This window comes from Mustela lutreola, chromosome X (genome assembly GCF_030435805.1).
Source record: "Mustela lutreola isolate mMusLut2 chromosome X, mMusLut2.pri, whole genome shotgun sequence".
Classification (NCBI taxonomy): Eukaryota; Metazoa; Chordata; class Mammalia; order Carnivora; family Mustelidae; genus Mustela; species Mustela lutreola.
In genome coordinates, this window is record NC_081308.1 from 101,832,149 (window position 1) to 101,845,867 (window position 13,719).

The following is a 13,719-nucleotide window of genomic DNA, read 5'->3' on the forward strand; positions in this document are numbered from 1 at the left end:
TGCCTGCCTTCAGCTCAGGTCATAATCCCGGGCTCCTGGGATCGAGTCCCGTGTCCGGCTCCCTGCTCAGCGGGAAGTCTGCTTCTCCCTCTCCCGCTGCCCCCGCCTCCTGCTCACTCTCTCTCTCTCTTCCCTCAAATAAATTTTAAAAATATTGAAAAAAAAATGTTTACAGTGAGCCCTAGCCAAAAAAAAAAAAAAAAAAAAAAAAAAAAAAAAATTTCTCTATTGAGATGATTTTCTCACAGATGTATAGAATTTAAAAACTCTGCAACCTCAGGATAAATTTAGAAGTGCAACTTTTTAAAGAAATGTAATTATTCAGAATCAGGAAGTTTACAAAGGAGGCTGTCATTCAACGACGCTTCCATTAAAAATAAAAAAAAATTCAGGAAGGAGGCTGTCAGCTGAATGAAGGTAATGACATTGAAACAAAAGGGCATCATAGGTTCCTATGTGGAGACGGATATACTGAATAGAAGGATCGGGTAGCCCATTCATTTGGCAAATATTGATTAGGCACGTATTCTGTGCTGGTCACGAGGGGAAAGCTATGGATGTCTAAGATGAGGGTCCCTGAATGCCAGTGGTCTCCAGATGAGATAAGGAACATAACAAATTTCCCACTAGACAAAGTGGTACCTTGGTGTTGTCCGAGAATTACAGAGTTGTGTAGTTTGGCCAAAATATCTGCATATGGGGTTTGTAGGAGATAAAGGTAGAACTGGGGGCAGGGGAGTTGGGGAGATCTCGAATGCCTCGGGTATGAAGCTGACTTTTGTTCCAGAGGCTTTGAAGAACCATTAAAATCCGAAGGTGAAACTAACGAGCTACTTGGAAGGTTCTGAGCAGAAAGCCAAAGTATTGTCTTGTACCAAATATAACTGTTCTTGCAAATACTCAGTACAAGGTCATGTGGTTTGCCAAGGGTGATTCACACTGCCATTAAGTACGGAAGGCCATTCTGTTTCTCACATGTGAGCAGAAACCGTGGGTGTCGACCAAGAGAAGACTCCAATTTTATCTTAATTTAATATTTGGCCTGCTGCTTTCCATTGAGTGGCTATGTCCAGTTCTCACTTTCATTTCCAAGTCCTAGGAATAATGAATCCAAGTTGTAGGATGCTTTCTGCGTGTCTCCTGCACTTAATGTTAACATGGGCTTTAGCTGATGGTGATGAATCCATTCATCGAGGACCTCATGTGTATGTGCCAGGCACCGTACTGGGTGTTTTGTAGTTTGTATCTCATTTAGTCCTTGTGGCAGTCCTAGGATAGAGGGGTCCTATTTGTATTTTTGGTTTAAGACGTGGGAAGTGAGGCACAAAGAAATGAATGGTTCACTCAAGTTCACAGCCTCAGATTCAGACATGGGATCTGAACCTAACCAGGCTGATGCCCGAGCCTGTGCTCTTCCAGGCACACAGTCAAGGCCAACTAGCTGAGTGAGTGAGACTCAAGGCTTTATTATAATATACGTCCAATCAGAATTACCAGGTTCAGCAGGGTGCCTGGGTGGCTTAGTCGGTTAAATGTCTGCCTTTGGCTCCGGTCAAGATCCCACGGTCTGGAGATTGAGTCCCCTGTAGGGCTCCCTGCTCAGTGGAGAGTCTGCGTCTCCCTTTGTCCTTCCCCCTCCCCCTGCTTGTGTTCATTCTCTCTCTCAGATAAATAAATACATAAAATATTAGGGAAAAAATTCTCAGGTTCAGAAATGCTTGTGTGAAAGAGTATAATTCAGTGCAGATTGCCAGAAAATGGTTCTGTGGGTTTTTTTTTTTTTTAAAGATTTTATTTGTTTGACACAGAGAGAGACAGCAAGAGAGGGAAGACAAGCAGGGGGAGTGGGAGAGGGAGAAGCAGGCTTCCTGCTGGGCAGGAGCCTGATGTGGGGCTCGATCCCAGGACTCTGGGATCATGACCTGAGCTGAAGGCAGGTGCTTAACGACTGAGCCACCCAGGCACCCCGGCTCTATGGGTTTTGATTCCACTCTCAGCATACTCAAAATATTAAAATGTTTTCTCCATACTTACTGTAGCCCGACATGAATATAATGTATGGAAATCTGGATTCATAGAACAAGACATTGGGGAATTAATACCTTCAGAAAACAATTCACCATGGGATTCTTTTCAATAGTGAATTCCTCTAATGCCTTTAAAATAGAATTTGCTTTGCATACAACTTTTTAGGAGCCCGTTTATTATAAGTCAAAACACAGTTGCCTGTAAAAAGTACATGCTTCCCATTTTCCTCCGTAGTTTGTGAAGCACAGATTGGTTGATGCAGTGGGCAGACTGATTGTCCCCCCAAAGATGGCCATGTCCTAATGCCCAACATCTGTAAATGTTCCCTTACATGGCCAAGGGGACATTTGTATTTTTGGTTTAAGACGTGGGAAGTGAGGCACAAAGAAATGAATGGTTCACCCAAGGTCACACAGCCCCAGATTCAGACATGGGATCTGATTAGATGGCTAATCAGCACACTGGGAGAGGAGCCTGGGTTTTCCAGGTAGGCTCAGTGTAATCACAAGGGCCCCTGTCACTGGAAGGAGGAGGCAGAAGAGGAGGGTCAGGGAAGGAGGTGAGAGGGCAGAAGTGGGGTCAGAGAAAGATGCTTTGTTGCTGGCTTTGAAGATGGCGGAAGGAGCCACTGGCCAGGAAATACTGGCAGCCTCTGGGAGCTGGAAAAGGCAAGGAAATGGCTTCTCCCCTAGAGATTCTAGAAAGGGACACAGCTCTGCCACAACCTGGATTTTCACCCAGAGAGACCCACCTCAGACTTCTGCTCTGTAGAACCGGCAGAGAATACATTTTGTTTTAAGCCACTGAGTTTGTGGCAGTTTGTTCCAATGACGATAGAAAAACGAATTCAGTCAAGTAGTGAAAGATTGATTGTTTAGCTGATGTGTTGTCTATCCCGGAGGTTGCAAACAGCACCACTCACGGGGACCAGGCAGGAGCCATAAATTCATGAAGCGTGTGGTGGGGTCTGAGGCAACTTGGTGACCACATGGCCCAGCTGAAGGGGACAGCTGCCGTCTGCCTCCAGCTTATTGTCGCTCTTCCGCTCTGAGCTAGGCTCTTTGCATTGTTGCCTCCTTTCGTCCCCAGCTGTTCACGTTTTGGCCACTTCTTCTTCCCTTTTTTTTTTTTTTTTTTTTTTTTAAAGTGAGATACAGTTCAAATAGCATAAAACCACTTACTTTTTTTTCTTTTTAAAACTTCTACCAAACATTAGGCAAAGAAAGGAAAAGAAGGATAAATCAAAGTGATCCTGTGTGCCACACAGCTCTTAAAAAAATAAAACGAGGAGGAAAAATGTGAAAAAGGCCATAATGAGATTTGGGAATTGTGCCTGGTCATGGATTTCATTTATCCCAGATCTTCTCCATTTTGGATTTCTGGGAGCCGGATATACGTCCCCTATTCTTCCTGTTTCACATCCTAAGCCAGAGCAGTAGTATTCTGCTTCGGGGTTAATCACAGCTGGGATGGACATGAGAAGAAGAAGGTCTGGCCAGACTCAGTGAAAGGTGTTTGAGGGGTTTTGCCAAGAGGTTTTTGTTTTCCTCTAAGAATTGTGTTTTTTAATTTTTTATTTTTTATTAACATATAATGTATGATTAGCCCCAGGGGTACAGGTCTGTGAATCGCCAGGTTTATACACTTCACAGCACTCACCATAGCACACACCCTCCCCAATGTCCATAACCCAACCACCCTCTCCCTACCCACCTCCCCCTGGCAGCCCTCAGGTTGTTTTGTGAGATTAAGAGTCTCTGATGGTTTATCTCCCTAAGAATTTGTGTTTTAACTATTATTGACTTCAGCCTCGTGGAAGTTGGTCGAAACTCGCTGAGTTTACGGTGCCATCTCTATGTAAAGAGAAGGCCTGTGACTGTAGGGAGAAGGGCCATGGTGGGATGGGGGTGGGGTGGGGGTGGGTGTTGGATGTGCATTTTGTTTGGCCAGCCTCGAGAACTTGGAGTGAGGGCCAAGGTGGAAGTCCAGGCCTCTGAACTGGGGCGCCCTGGGGGCCTTGAGCTTGCCCCCTCAGGTTGGGGAATCAGACATGTTCTTCCTGCAGCAGGCCTGGACTGGCCCGGACACAGGAAAGAGTCTAAATCTAATGGTGGGGGGAGCAGCTGACCCTGCCCTTGGAGAGTCGGCAAGGGCAGAGACAGATGAACTGAAGCAGAGGGCTGACGGTTCATGAGATGTTCTGAGAGGAAAATCCCTTCTAGATTTGTTTCTGTGATGGTAGCCTTTGATGTGAAGAATATTAATGAGTCTTGTAAATGAACGGGAAGGTGAGTCGGGCACGCTATCGTTATCTTAGTCATTTTCCTGATACCAGGGGCAATTATCCCCTTGGTATGTCTAGGGTCCCCTCCCTGCTAGGATGTCCAGCCCATGCTGGTGAGAAGCGTAGGTAGCTTGAGCAGTGAGCACCACAAGTTTAGAGCTGGCTAAGTGGAGAGCCAAGAATCTTTGCTGTCAGAAAAATTCAAGCTTTGATAGGCCCTCAGGCTCGCAGTAGACTAACCAGGAAGCTACAACAGAAGGATCTCGGTATTTCTCATGACTCAGTAGCACATAACAGCCTGCGGGAGACATGTGCTTTCCCTTCTGTCTCATCTGTGTCTCTTCAGTGTGCTGTAGCTTGACATGGGCCTGTGGATCCCCTTGGGGTTGACAGGGATTAAGGTAGGGTAGCTGGAACCTTCTTAGAGTGAGGTGTCACTTTCGGGGTCTTTATTCATTTGAAAAAACTTCTGGATTTAGAGGAAAAAAATGTAGAATCAGTCCTTTGGAAAATTTGAAATGATGGACAGCAACTCAACTCTCTCTTTTTTTTCAAGATTTTATTTATTTATTGGAGAGAGAATGAGAGAGCGCTACAGAGAAGGAGTAGGGAGAGGGGACAACGGAAGAGGGTGAAGCAGACTCCCCACTGAGCAGGGAGCGCAGTGACAGTGTGGGGCTCGATCCCAGGACTCCAGCCTGACCTGAGCTGAAGGCAGACACTTACTTATCTGAGCCACCCAGGCGCCCCTTAACTGTCTTTGTAAACAAGGCCAAGTCCCTTTCCTGGATTCTTTGACTGTCAGAAATAAGGGAGTCTAAATGTCATGGAAAGGAGAAATGGAGTTGTCAGAGAAGGTGGAAAGAAAAAAACAAGCGAAGGAAAGAGGGTTAGAAAACACTGAGCCAAGGCCAATAGCTAAAAGGGAATCAGAAGACTCTTACTTTATCAAGTCTTTGGAGAAAGCAAGCACGTGATCTGTAAGGTGACATAAATAATGTAGCCACAGTAATTCATGTATAGGCTGCTTTAGAAAGCGAATCCTCCCTCGCTAGCTGCCAGACAGTTTTGCAGGAACATTCAAGTTGATAGTGATGGGCTCTAGGGCGAAGGGGCTCAGTTGATTTCTTCATATGGGAAGATGACAAGAGCCCATGTTTGTGGAATAAAAAATTTGCACTTTTGCTCATACGCGCCTTTCCACCAACGCCAGTCAATGTTTAAGAGAAAAGCCTGCATCATTTTCTGCCATCGTCACGATTTCCCCAGAGGTGTTGGCCGAGCCTCTCCGTGGTTGGCTAGGAAATTGGTCGTGAGGAACCCAGGCTCCAGGAGAGCTGGCGATGATGTGCATTAATGCCCAAGGCACGCTTTCAGTGGCTGGACACTTCCTCTTGCCGAGGAGATGCTGGCGTCGTGCAGCTCTTGTCCTATCGTCTGTCCGCAGTGACTGTCGTACCCTGAGCTTATGATTTGCTTTGTTCTCGGTGTTCGGGTTAGAACAGGGCAAGCCTTGTCATAGGTGATTAATTTCCCCCACTTGTACTTTTCTAGTTAATCAGAACCCATCCCTTTGCCGGTCTGTAATTCCTGGGAAAGTTTTAGAGAGCAAGTTTAAGATCTCCTAGAGAATAAATGATTCCTTAGACCGAAACGCCAATCTTGACAGAAACCTGTCCATTTACATTATCTCTCAAGTAGCTGCTGGGAAGCTCTGCTTTTTTCTTTGACTCTTTTTCACCTTGGTGAAGAAATTGAATGCAAATGACATAGCTAAGATATTGGATTTGACCTTCCCCTGGTGCTTAGAGCTAGTTTTCCTAAGGGATATAATGATCTATGGAATAAGGAAGAGTCTGATATTGAGGGAGGTTTTTCATTTAAAAAAAAAAAAAAAGTCTGTTGCAGATTCTTGGCCAACCCCTGGGACACCCACCTTTATGCCTCTTCTTGGCTCCATTGGGGCACATTCCTCTAGCTTCCTCCTCCCCATTCCCAGCAATTAAATGTTGAAGTGTCTTGCTATGTTATCGGGGTTGTAAGTTCAGCTGCTTGATGTATGACTCGCTTCACCTGCCCCCTCCCACTTGTTATATATATCCAGAGTCAAACAGTCCTCACTTATTCTTTTGACTGTTACAGGAGAGTTTTTTCCCTTCTGGGTTGGGAGAACAACAAATCAAGGAATTTTACCTAGGAAAGCGCATGTGATATTAAAATAATTGCTGGGGAGGCCAAGGTCATTATGTTTATTGGAACAAAAGGAAGAGAAATTTTTTAAATGTTGTTTTTAGGTTAGTGCATTGAGTTCTCAAGTCTAGCAGACTGTCTCTCCCAGCTAAAAAACAGATTATAGTCATTTTATGGGTAAGGGATTTCTCATGAATTTGTTTTTATTTTTTATCTGTTTTTTTTTAAGTGGACCCCATGCCCAGCGTGTAGCCCAACATAGGGCTTGAACTCATGACCCTGAGATTAAGACCTGAGCTGAGATCAAGAGTTGGGTGCTTTACCAACTGAGCCAGCCAGACCCCCCGACTTGTTTTTCATGTTTAGTTTTTCCTCATTTATTGGTGACTGTTGAAAACCATTTATTAGAGGATGCCCATGTGCCAGACACTATGAGGAATCAATGAATTCATCACCAAATATGTACTGAATATCTTATTAACTCAAGGTGTTAGTGTTGCAAAGGGTAGGGAGAAGTTTCCCATGCAGAACTGAAAACCTCTTTAGGGAGATGGGACACAAAATGAAAATGGTTTAAGAGCACCTGGCTGGCTGAGTCGGTAGAGCATATGACTCTTGATTGTGTGGCTGTGAGTTCGAACCCTACATTGGGTGTACAGTTTACTTAAAAAACTAGTATACTGTTGAAAGGTGTTTTGGAGACCAAGTGCTGTAATGAGTCCAGGTCACTGTGATCTGAGGTCAGAGAAGGCTTCTTGAAGGAGGTAGGGCCTCCACGGGAGAAAATCAGGAGGTGAGAGTTGGAAGCAGGTGTGTACGGGGCGGGAAGTGTGTTAGGTGAAGTTGGGTAGTCATGGGAGAATAAATTTTGTTTGGTTCATCCTTATCTCCCTGCACCTCAGTTTCTCCTCTATAACACGGAGATAATAATAGTAATCACCATACATGGTCATTATGAGGATTAAATGGTATGGTGTGAGGAAAGCCAGAGACTGGACGGTATTAGTAACCACTCCACGGATGTCAGCCATTTGTATTATCTTATATTATTTGTAGGATTGTGGGAGCGCCTTGAAGGTGGGATTGGTCATGTGAGCCCTGCCATGTGGGTGAGGGAAGGTCACTGAAAATTTGAGCAGAGCCATGATGTGCTGAGATAAAGCTAGCTGATAAGATCATTTGTCATAATGAGAAAGGTGGATTGTAGACCTTTCCTTCTAGAATTTGCTCCAAACTAAATAATTTAAAAATCTCCAGTGCCCACATATGGTGGAGTTATTTAAGAAGAGCTCTTTGAGGGACAGCCAAGTGGCTCGGTCGGTGAAGTATCCCACTCTGGATTTCAGCTCAGGTCATGATCTCATGGTCATGAGGTTGAACCCTGCATTGGGCTCCCCACATTGGGCTCCATGCTGGGCGTGGAGCCTGCGTAGGGTTCTGTCCCTGTCCCCTGTCCCCCCTGCCATGCTCTCTCTCTCAAAAAAAAAGAAAAAAGAAAAGATTAAAAAAGCTATTTGCTTTTTAACCAGTTTCCCAGAAAGTAAACCTGTGCGATTTATTAAAACTTGGTGAGACTGTAAAATGATACGGTGAAGAGAGTTGAGTGATAGATTAGGTTGCCAACGCACTGGTAGGGGTTCTTCAGTGGGATGAGGTTCTTGACATTCTGGTATAATTAACTGCAAACTTGCTTTTTTGATAAGTCCCGGGATTTTCTTCTCTATTATTTCTTTCATCTTTGCTTGGAACAGCTCCGAGACCCAGAACTTCTCTTGCTCTCCTGCTTTCTCCTTTTCCTTGCCTCTTATTTTCTGCTCTGAGACGTGAGTCAAGTAAGTTTCTCCTGCCCGATCCTTCCTTGCCCCCAGCCCACCTACTTTGCCTGCCTACTTCTGTTAAATCCCGAAAAGCGTTCTTTCCCAGGGCCCCCGGTTCGTGTAACTTAGCAGTGAATACTTACCCTCTCGGTAATACACATAAGTGAACCCTCTTGAGATTTGTACTATCAGATGATAAAAGGCTCTCCTAATTTGCAGCTACTTGGTGCTCAAACTTGCCCGCCTTCCAACTTTGATTCAGCTGAGTGACAGAAAGCCTTTGTTCTTGCTCCAGAAGGGGTCATGTGGTCAATATTTAAAAGGTTGTCATCCAGGCAGCTCAGGGTTTTAAGGAGACTTGGCAGGACCTGATCCCTGAGAATGACCTCCTTTGGCTCCCTCTCAGTTTTATTCTTCTGGGTGGTCTGAGGAGGCCACTCATCAGGGTCCATGCTTCTCATCGAGTCAGGTGGGGGAATTTTCAGCTGTGTCCACCATCTAGGAAAAATAATAAAGGAGAGGAGGAGGAGGAATATGGACATTACAGAGAAATCCCATTCTATTGGTTGGAACCACTGGGGAATTTGAACTGGAGAATGAATTATTCATCCAGGCATCATTTATCTTGCCAAATTATCCCGAGTCCAGGCGCTGTAGTAGGGACTGGGGATATGGTAGTGGGTGAGACAAGGACTTTGACAGTCTTAAAAGAGACAGCAAATAAACAGATGACTGAGTTATATTTGGATAGTGAGCGCCATATGAAAAAGATAGGATAGTGAGCCGTGATGGAGGGCAGTGTGGTCACAGAAGCCCTCTCAGAAGAGATGAGATTTCCGCAAAGATCTGAGAGCACTAAGAGAGTGAACCATCGTCCACACGTGGAGAAAGAGGACTCCAGGCCAAGGAAACAAAGTTTCCCGTAGCCGCTTTCTTGGGGGTGTTTGCAGAGCAACTAGTAAGCCAGGGTAACTGGACTAGGATGATAAGAAATCAAGTCCAAGAGAGGCACCTGGGTGGCTCAGTTGGTTAAGCATCAGCCTTTGGCTCAGGTCATGATCCCAAGGTCCTGGGCTCGAGCCCCATATTGGGCTCCCTGCTCAGCAGGGAGCTTCTCCCGTTCCTTCTGCTTGCTGCTCCCCCTGCTTGTGCTCTCTCTCACTTAGAAATAAATTAATAAAATCTTAAAAGAAGAAAGAAAGTCCAAGAGGTAAACTGAGGCCACACGGGTACACTGTCTTAGGCTATGGTGAGGCTTTGTGGTTTTAGGTGGGAAGACATTGGAACGTTTGGGCAAGATTCACTTTTTCTTCCTCATCGGATTTTGATTCTAGTTCTGTCCTTGACTTTCCTGTGTGAACTTGAATGAGCTCTTGGTCTCTCGGTTTGCTGTTAAGTAAAATGATACTTAATGATACCTATCTCCGGTGACATTAAAAGAATAAGCTGTTGATTACGAAGGACTCGAGGCCTTCGAGATGAGAGGTATTATACGGAGTAATCACCACAGTTCTATGTAGTCATTATTTGCAGCTTCCCAGAAGATGGAACCCAATGAATATCCTAGACCATTAGACTGAGAAGCAAACTTACAGTTCTTTCGTGGGGGCTGAGTCTGATTTCTGTGGAAATGATTTAAAAGTCTTTCCCTGAACAAATGGTGTTTCAAGCCTGTAAGAAGTTGTTTGGGGAGGGTGCCCCTTAGCCTGGGAAGGCTGTACTGTTATCTGTTCAATTTCAGTACAATTCTTTGTAGATCATGAAAAAAATGATCTCACAGATAGTCTGGCCCAATCCCATTTTACTAGTGAGGGAATGGAGAAGCAGGGTCTTGAAAACAGCTTCCCTGCTGGTGGGCGGGAGTGCTGGACAGGAATCCAGATCGTGTGACTTTCAGCATCTGCTTTCTCCCCCAGATTCATGAGCAACCCACCTCAGCGTCCCATTTTGACATAATTGCAATGTTACAGGAAGTGATTTACTGTAATTTCAGATCCCTTTCCCTCTCTATTGTAATGATGTTCTTTGCTAATATTGGAAGTGGCGGCTGTCACGGAACATCTTTGCTTGGTGAGGCAGCTGTACAGGAAAAAAATTTCACAGACTCAAATTGGGCTCTGCGTCACAAATGTTTTGCTCCGTGTTCCGTGTTCTGCTGGCTCTGGGCTCTGCAAGTGGCTCTGGCTTGAATTTTAGATTTGGTCACAGGTCAGATGCAAATTGGTTGTAATTTTTGCCTGGAAAATGTATCTGAATTTTTGCCCCACACAATTACTGTAATAACTTTCAAAAGGGCGAGTTTTGTGTTTTTGCGCACAGTATGTAATTTTAGGCCATCTGGTCTCATCATTTAAATAACACGTGAACCACTGTCACAAAAACAAGCAAATGTATACGGTTGATCTTTAAACAATGTGGGGGTTTAGGGGCACTGACTCCCTGTGCAGCTGAAAATCCGTATATAAGTTCTGACTTCCCCCCCAAACGTAACTGCCAATAACCTGTTGACTGGAAGTCTTATGGATAACATTAAAACAGCTGATTAACACATATTTTGTATGTTGTATATGTGATGTACTATGATTCTTGCAATAAGGTAAGCAACAGAAAAGAAGATGTTATTAAGAAAGTCATAAGGAGGGGCACCTGGGTGGCTCAGTCCATTAGGCATCTGCCTTTGGCTCAGGTGATGATCTCTGGGTACTGGGATGGAGCCCATCCTTGGGCTCACTGCCCTGCAGGGAGTCTGATTCTCCCTCTCCCTCCTCCCCTCACCCTTCGCCACCCTGCCCATGCTCACTCGCTCTCAAATAAACAAAATCTTTAAAAAAAGTCATAAGAAAGAGAAAATAGGTTAGAGTACTGTAAAATGTATTTTTTAAAAAGATTTTATTTATTTATTTATTTAACAGACAGAGATCCCAAGCAGGCAGGCAGGCAGAGAGAGAGGAAGGGAAGCAGGCTCCCCGCTGAGCAGAGAGCCTGATGCGGGGCTCAATCCCAGGACTCCGGGGATCACGACCCAAGCCAAAGGCAGAGACATCAACCCGCTGAGCCACCCAGGCACCCAAATGTATTTTTTTAAAAAATCTACGTGTAAGTGGACCTGAGCACTTCAAACCCATGCTGTCCAAGAGTCAACTGTGTGTATGTATTTGTGTGTGTGTGTGTGTGTGTGTGTGTAGTCAGCACTATGATTAACACTTTCCTTGTACATGAATCTAGATTTCTTTAGCTCTGGGAAACTTAAAGGTGGGTGAATCAATAACGAGGAGTATGTATTCCCACCTTATGGGACCACATGCATTTAATGTACCTGTGTAGTAGTATTGATTCTGTTGACATTACAAAACAAAGCAATCTTTTCTGTTTGGACTCCTTTCTGTTGGTACCATACAAACCCACACGACCACTCCCTGAAACAGGAGCTGTAGCATTTACCGGTCTAACCTGTCGGGGTGTTCCTCCCGCTGGTATATTTTTGTCTTTCATTCCAAAATCGGTGATATTTCAACAAGTCGAAAATACCTACAAGCGTGTTCTTTCTCTTTCCCAGTTTTCCTAAAAAGAAATGCTTAACGTGTGATACATTTTGCTTATTCATGCTATGGGAAAAATAGATTGTCAATATTTCAGCTTCTTTGCCAGAAATTAAGTCATTTTCAAGAATGAAGTTGCCGAATAGTATTCTTTCCCTAACTGAAGTTCTTAAAATAGTCCGAGATCATACTGGATACTCAGATGGGTGATTGAAAGTGGCAAGCTTCAATCTTAAAGCCAACTTCTATAAGACAAGAAGTGTAGGAAAGTGCTTGCTCAGTTATCACCCAGAGCCTGTGTCCTGGTCCCTTTCCATTCCCACCCTGAAATGATTTTAGATCCATTATCTGGGGGAATTTTACTATAACAGATGCTTGACACAGTCTGCAGTCTGTGGCTTGTTTTTTTTTCCTCCAAGATTTTATTTATTTATTTGAGAGAGAGAGAGAGCATGAGCAGGGGCAGGGAGGGAGAGGCAGAGGGAGAAGCAGACTCCTCGCTGAGCAGGAGATATATATATCTAGAGATATATCTATATAGTCTATATATATTCTTATATATATTCTATATATATATATATAAGAATAGATATATATAGATATAGATATAGATATCTAGAGATATATCTATATAGTCTATATATATTCTTATATATAGACTATAGTCTATATATAAGTCTATAGACTATATATATATTCTTTTAATTTTATTTTTATATATTCTATATATTTTATATATATATTTTTATATATTCTATATATTTTATACATATAGACTATATATATAGTCTATATATAGACTATATATATATTCTTTTAATTTGATTTTTAGCTGTATAGTTTTCCTTTTTTTCCCAAACGTTTAAAATATTTTTCTATTTATACTTGGAGTCACGGTGACATGAATGAAATGCTAAGAATCCAGTCATGGTTTTGCAGTTAAATGGGAAAAGGACGCTGTCGTGAAACGGACCGTGGTTTGGATACAGAAATGCTTTCTCAACTTCAAAGCGTTAAAAATGTCGTCTTCTGTAGATTAACTGAGGGGAAATCACTTGACTTCAAATTTTTCGTCTTAAAAAAAGTGAAGCTAATTGTAATTCCTAATGACCTCTCAGAGGTGTGCGGAGGTTGTCCAGATATAATGGCTGGGGCAAGCCCTTGAAGGTTTTTTGTGCAAAGAAGTTGTTTAAATGTTCAGACAAATGTATCATTGCCGATCTTTCCCCGTAGGTATTCAAGAGACGGTATTTTTACTTGACTCAGCTTCCTGACGGTTCATACATTCTCAACTCCTACAAAGACGAGAAAAATTCCAAAGAGTCTAAAGGTTGTATCTACTTGGACGCCTGCATTGATGTTGTTCAGGTAGGGCTATCGAAGTCACCTTTTCTTCTCTTTCTTGAAGGGGGTTATTGATCAACTGTTAAGAACATTCGCATTTTTATGTCATGGTCAATGGCATCTCCATCCACCAAAACATTTATACTAGGAAACTTAGAATCCTCTTCAGTGACCTGTTCTCGCTCTGTGCAAGAATTCAAGTGTTTACTCAGGCCTTTGGAGGCTGACTCCAAAGTGCTTTTTTCTTAAAAAAAAAAAAGATTTTATTTATTTATTTGACAGAGAGAGATCACAAGTAGGTGGAGAGGCAGGCAGAGAGAGTGGGTTTGGGGAGCAGGCTCCCTGCTGAGCAGAGAACCCGATGTGGGGCTTGATTCCAGGACCCTGAGATCATGACCTGAGCCGAGGGCAGAGGCTTAACCCACTGAGCCACCCAGGTGCTCCTCCAAAGTGCTTCTTGATCTCTTACCTTGTTTCCACTCGTACTGCTCTTCTCCTGGTTCTTTCTTTGTCCTCT

The 13,719-nt window shown here is 43.6% G+C and overlaps 1 protein-coding gene across 2 annotated transcripts in view; it reads left to right on the plus strand.

Moving 5' to 3' along the window:
* Positions 1-13,719, plus strand: part of DOCK11 (dedicator of cytokinesis 11) — a 188,584-nt gene that overhangs the window by 51,545 nt on the left and 123,320 nt on the right. For both annotated transcript variants that reach the window (XM_059158508.1, XM_059158509.1), the window contains exon 7: positions 13,092-13,226. In XM_059158508.1, coding sequence (XP_059014491.1) covers positions 13,092-13,226 — 135 coding nt within the window. The remainder of the gene's footprint in view (positions 1-13,091; positions 13,227-13,719) is intronic.